The following is a 5,601-nucleotide window of genomic DNA, read 5'->3' on the forward strand; positions in this document are numbered from 1 at the left end:
GTGCATGTGGCAAGTAAGGTGTTACAAAACACAACTCTCAGAAAAAACACAACTCTGAAAGCAAATAAATTAACATTGCAACCAGTGACTATTGAAGTAATATAATGAATGCTTATCACAAACTTGTTTTAACATGCTCTGGTCAGGTCTTTCTACTCTACTCCATCTTGTCCCCTGGGGCTGGGCATGGGTACATTAGAAGACAGTGGGACTGAGAGGAATCCTGGTAACTTGCCTTGGGAAAAGCTTTATAAAGGAAAGCTTAAATCACCACTCCAGATTTTGGCCAAGTACATAAGGTAAGGAGATGTTCCTGTTAACAGATTTTCAAAAGCATAAACCAAACTGCAAACACTGCAAGTCTAGGAATGGGGAAAAGCCACTGGTTCTTCAGAACTGCAGGGAATTTTGCCAGCCACAGAGTTTCTCCACCCTGATAGCTGGACACAACTCGATGAACATGACCAACTGGAGTTTCTCCCAAAGATCCTGGAGAAAAGCAGGAGAGAGAGTCATGCAGTGAGAGCCACCATAGGGAGGAGAAGCATTTTAGGGAGATATCAAAGGAGTGCCAGGAAGAAGGGCAATACAATAAATCAGCTGGATAAGATTAGTTCCTAGAGAACTGTACAACTCCTAAGTTTTGTCTGTCTCCTTCAGATAATTCCCTCAATCTGAAAGGGTAAAATGTACCAAACCTTTAGAGATATGTGCAGGTCTCCAACTAAAGAGGGCTAGGCACAGGTAGATAGATCTTAAACCGAGAACTGTCTGGAAGTTAGGTTTAGCACAATTAAACTGCTGGAAAGGAAGAGGCTTCTTTAGGCCATTTTCTGGAGACAATTCACATAAATAATTCATTCAAAGATGTTAGAATTATACCACATCAAATTTGATGCTGAAAGGCCCAACCCAACATTTCAATTCAGAGAGAAGAAAACTTCCTTCGTACAGTCCTCCTGAAGGCCTCTTTCACCTCCTTGTTCCTCAGGCTGTAGATGAAGGGATTCAGAACAGGGTTTACCAAGACACAGAAAAGAGAGATGATCTTGTCCTGATTGACAGAATATTTTGAACTAGGCCGCAGATACATGAACAAAGCTGTTCCATAGAAGACCATGACAGTTATCGAGTGGGAAACACAGGTGGAAAAGGCTTTGTGCCTGCCCTTGAAAGACTGGACCTTTAGGATGGCAGTTATAATATAGGTGCAGGACACGAGAATGATCAAGACTGTAGACATTGCCACCACTGTACTGCAGGTGAAATGAATAATGTCAATGACAAGGGTGTTGGAGCAGGACAGCTTCAGAACTGGAGGAGCATCACAGAAGTGATTGATGATGTTGGAGAGGCAGAAGTACAGGCGGAATACAACTGAAGTCTGAATGATGGCATTTATGCAGCTTACAGTGTGCGGGTGGCCATGAACCTATTATATGCTATCCCTGCTAGCAGATAACATTCACAGGATACAGCAATGCAGAACAAGAAAAACTGCATGGCACAGCCAGTGAATGTGATTGCTTTGGTCTCTGCTATTGAAGTCATCAGTGCTGTTGATGTGATGATGGTTGAGTAAGTCACATGTAAAAAGGCCAGGTTGCTGATGAAAAAATACATGGGAGTATGTAGGTGGTGGTCAGCCTGGATTAACAGGACCATTCCTATGTTCCCCCCCCAGGGTCATCAGGAAGAGCCACAGAAACAGCACAAAGAGGATGGCCTGCAGGTTAGGACTAACTGTGAATCCCAACAGGGTAAATTCAGTCATCATGGTTTGATCTCCATCTGCCATGGAGCTCAGATGCACTCTCCTCTCCAAATGAGAAAGATCATGTCACACTGGAAGAGGAGTCAGAAAAAAATATGACCATCAATACTTTGGTATAAGTTTGGCCACCTCTTGAAGGAAGTCTAAACTTCAGGTAACGTTTGTTACCACAGTCTTCCTTCATGACCTTGTGGATCAGAAGCTTTCTCCAGTATATTTATACATACTTGAGAGTTTTTAATCATCTGTTTCTTCTGCTCCTGACTGTGTTATCACATCAGCCCATAAAACTTCAGTGGCACTTTATCCCTTAAATGCCTTAAAACAAAACAGGACACAGACATTTGCTCAAGCCTCCAAGTACACCAGTTAAAATGCTGCTGCGTGCTTGGATAAGGAATGCCTAGTTCTGTATTAGCTCAGAGCCAGCTATATCACTAAATCAGGGTGAGTAACAAAATAGCAGTTAGGAATTGATTTCCATCATTAAGATTATACTTTTACTGACCTTAATACACCTAACTTTATGGGCGGGGTTCATCTTTCTCATAACTTGATGCAGGTCATTTTACCAGTTTGTTTTCAAACTGCCCAGGACAGGATTTTGTTGACTCACATCCTTGAAGGCCTGTTTACCAGAGTAAGCCCTGGTTTTCAGAAAGCTACAGTCACATTATTTGAACCCTGGGTTTCCATTTTTTCAGAGTTTGAGTTCTTCCCACTCTCATTTCTGAAACTGAAAACAACAACAAAAAAATGTCATTCACAGAGATTTGGAGTCAAAACATTTCCTGGACTTTTCAAATTTGCATACTCATACTTCCCTGCTGGCTAAATAACCATTAAATTTTTACAGTAATACCAGAAGCACTAGCTTCATAATTATCTTTTCATTGTTGCTGCCTATTCATGTGAAAGACTGCACAGAGGAAGTCACCTGAGGAATTCCAAAGGGTGCAGCCTCTGTGACAATTACAGTCAAAAGTGATGATTGATCATTCTGACTTTAGACAACACCTTTCCTTCTGTATGTTTATGCCAATCACCAGTTTTTCAGAGGTGCCTCTCTCTCTCACACACACACAATAAGCCTCCGAGAAATGGTTTAAACTATATATGTAAAAATAGTAAATACTTTTTATACTACTGAAGAGGACACTCACCTGAAAGAGATGCGGAAGGTAAGCTTCATTTCACTTAGTTGTGGGTGTCTGCACCTGTACTAAAGTGTTTAAAGTCCTATTGCGATCAACAGATATCTAATCAGAGCTGTAGGGGAGCTCAGGGTCTGACTGCTCTCATTCTTACCAGGACTCTTACATTTGGTCAGATAATAGTTCTCTCAGTTCCACTGAGTGTATAGGGTCAATCTTCATTCTCCATCAGAGGGATTCTCCCTTCTCTGCCTACTCACCCTGAGGTCCATCACCAGCATGCTCACTGACCAAGGTCGTTCTCACCCAAGCAGCAATGGCTAAGTAGACTGTTTCAGTATGTTGAGGACGTCAAATGGCATTTCTTCATCAACATATTAATCTGCAATAAATAACGAAATAAAAGATGCCAAAGTGATATTCAGCATAATTAGGATTCTGTCTGCAGTAAATAATGTCTCTGCTCCCCAAAAAAAGAAATGATTGCCATTTACTGGGAAGGAAAGTGAACATCCGTTTACACCTCAGAACCAGAACACCACCACTACTTTCTTCACAGCAGCCATCTACTCTGGTTGGAGACTTACAGAAGTATTTATTTCCACAGATGTCATGTGGTGATCATCTCCTTGGAGGACACTTGTGTATGAACATCATCAAGGCAGATGGCGTTAGGATTGCTAGAACACATGGCCTGTCTCCTTGGGGATAGCTGCTAACAACATTGCATCTCCCAAATGTGCATGATCTGCCTTTCCCTCTTTCTCTGTTCTTACTTTCAAAGTCAGATCACTTTTGAAAGATCAAATTCTCAATGTGTCAAATCTCCCCAGCAAGGCAGAGACTGACAGGTAGGCAGAAAGAGTGAGTGATCCATATGCACACCATAAATGCAGGGCATACGTTTGGATGCCACGTGCCTCCCTGCACTGCCTTGAACCTGTTGATTCTGTTCCAGACCAGGTATAAAATTTAAATTTATATTCTCAGCAGGTCATATTAGGTGACTTAATAATATTAGGACAGATTAATAAAATACTTCACAACCTAGTTTTCAATCATCACAGCATAGTCATTTTCCTTCTAATTATACTGACTGATTAATTAGTGGTTGCTCTTTGTAATTGTAGAGCTGCCAAGAGCAGCAACATTTACCTGAGATGTTAGTTACAAATCACGCAGAAAAGGCTGAAGTACTCAAAGCCTTCTTTGTCTTGGACTTCACCAAGGTAAAGTCAGTGCCCAAGTCTCTGTGCCAAGCAGCAGCAATGAAGCAAAAGACAAACCAGCAATAGTAAAGGAAGGTCCAGCAAAGGGCCACCAAGACAATTAGAACACTGTAGCACGTGACGTGATAAAAGGATGAAGAAATTAGGTTTGTTCAGTCTAGAGAGAAGAAAGTGCAGTTTTTTAGTTTTTAAATACTAACAAGGTTATCTCTAGAGAAGATTACAGTACTTCACAAGAATGCATGATGATAGGACAAGAGGCAATGGATATAAAAAAAAAATTCTCCACTGTGAGAACAAATAAACATTGGAATATGTTGTTCTGAGAAGCGGTGGAATGTACTTTGCTGGAAATCCTCAAGGCTTGGCTTCACAGGGCCCTGGATAGCCTAATCTTAGGCCCTGCTTTCAGCAAGAGGTTGGAACAGATGATCTCCTCTGTTCCTTTCCAACATAGACTTTTCTATGATTCTATAAAACTTGAGTCTTGACTCTCTAATATTGGCACCTGCAAGACTCCTATCTGGTGGATCATGCAGATGTGAAGGGTACATTCAACCAAGGCCTGGACACTAACATCAGAAGGGCTGTTAGAGAATGGTTACACCTCCCAGCCTGTACATGCTTGCTTTACACCACCACAAAGGACAGTCACTTAGGAGTCGTTCAGCTCCCAAGCTTATTACAGATCTGCAGGCTTACTAAGTACATACTTAAAACACTCACAAGGTACCACCATGAAAAAAAATCCTTAGAAGCAGATGTGCAAAAAGTTTTTGATAAACTATGGATTTCTGTAAGAGATAAAAAGGAAACAAGAGCTCATGTTACTGATAAAAGAGTCCAGGGTTACTACTACTATCTGTAATGCTGAAAGCAAGCTGATAACTGAATCGGAAACAATCACACACACACATAAAACCAGAATCCCATTTTCAAACCCTAGCAACAGAAGAAAAGAAGGCTTAGAAAGACTGACCCACTTGCAAAACCAGATGTGTGGAGTGAAGCTCTTTTTGAAAATGAGCCGGTTAATGAGAACTAGTTGAAGAAAAATTTGCCACAGAAACGCTGGTAGTGCTTAACAGCTAACAGCAAACGTGTACACTAGTAGAGGATTTCTGGAGAGAAAGCAAAACAACAGCAACAAGAACTGCAGACACTGCTTGGCTGACAGACAGGCTGCACACAGACCCAAGAACACACCCATCTGCCCAAATCACCTATATAAAGTGACAAAAGAAGTCTTTCTTATGCAGCATCCTGGTCAACACTACAAGAAAGGAGGAGTGGAAGGAATGTGTTGAACTCCACCTGAAAGAAATGAAATGGAAATTTTGTTGTGAAAATAATTGGCCACTATTAGAACAAACTATCTACACTCATGGACATGGCCTTGGAAAAACTACAGAATAGGAATGTCTTGAAACAGATGAAAAATGGA

The 5,601-nt window shown here is 41.2% G+C and overlaps 1 protein-coding gene across 1 annotated transcript; it reads right to left on the bottom strand.

The window, feature by feature from the left end:
* Window positions 1-390: 390 nt before the first annotated feature.
* On the bottom strand, window positions 391-1,798 carry LOC309598913 (olfactory receptor 9G4-like; the record flags this gene model as incomplete). The annotated part of the gene is given in 4 exon segments (XM_082329941.1): window positions 391-489; window positions 953-1,417; window positions 1,420-1,680; window positions 1,682-1,798. Coding segments are annotated over 4 exon segments (942 nt in total).
* Window positions 1,799-5,601: the final 3,803 nt, after the last annotated feature.

The sequence above is a fragment of the Platalea leucorodia genome, assembly GCF_965183815.1.
Source record: "Platalea leucorodia genome assembly, chromosome: 19".
Lineage (NCBI taxonomy): Eukaryota > Metazoa > Chordata > Aves > Pelecaniformes > Threskiornithidae > Platalea > Platalea leucorodia.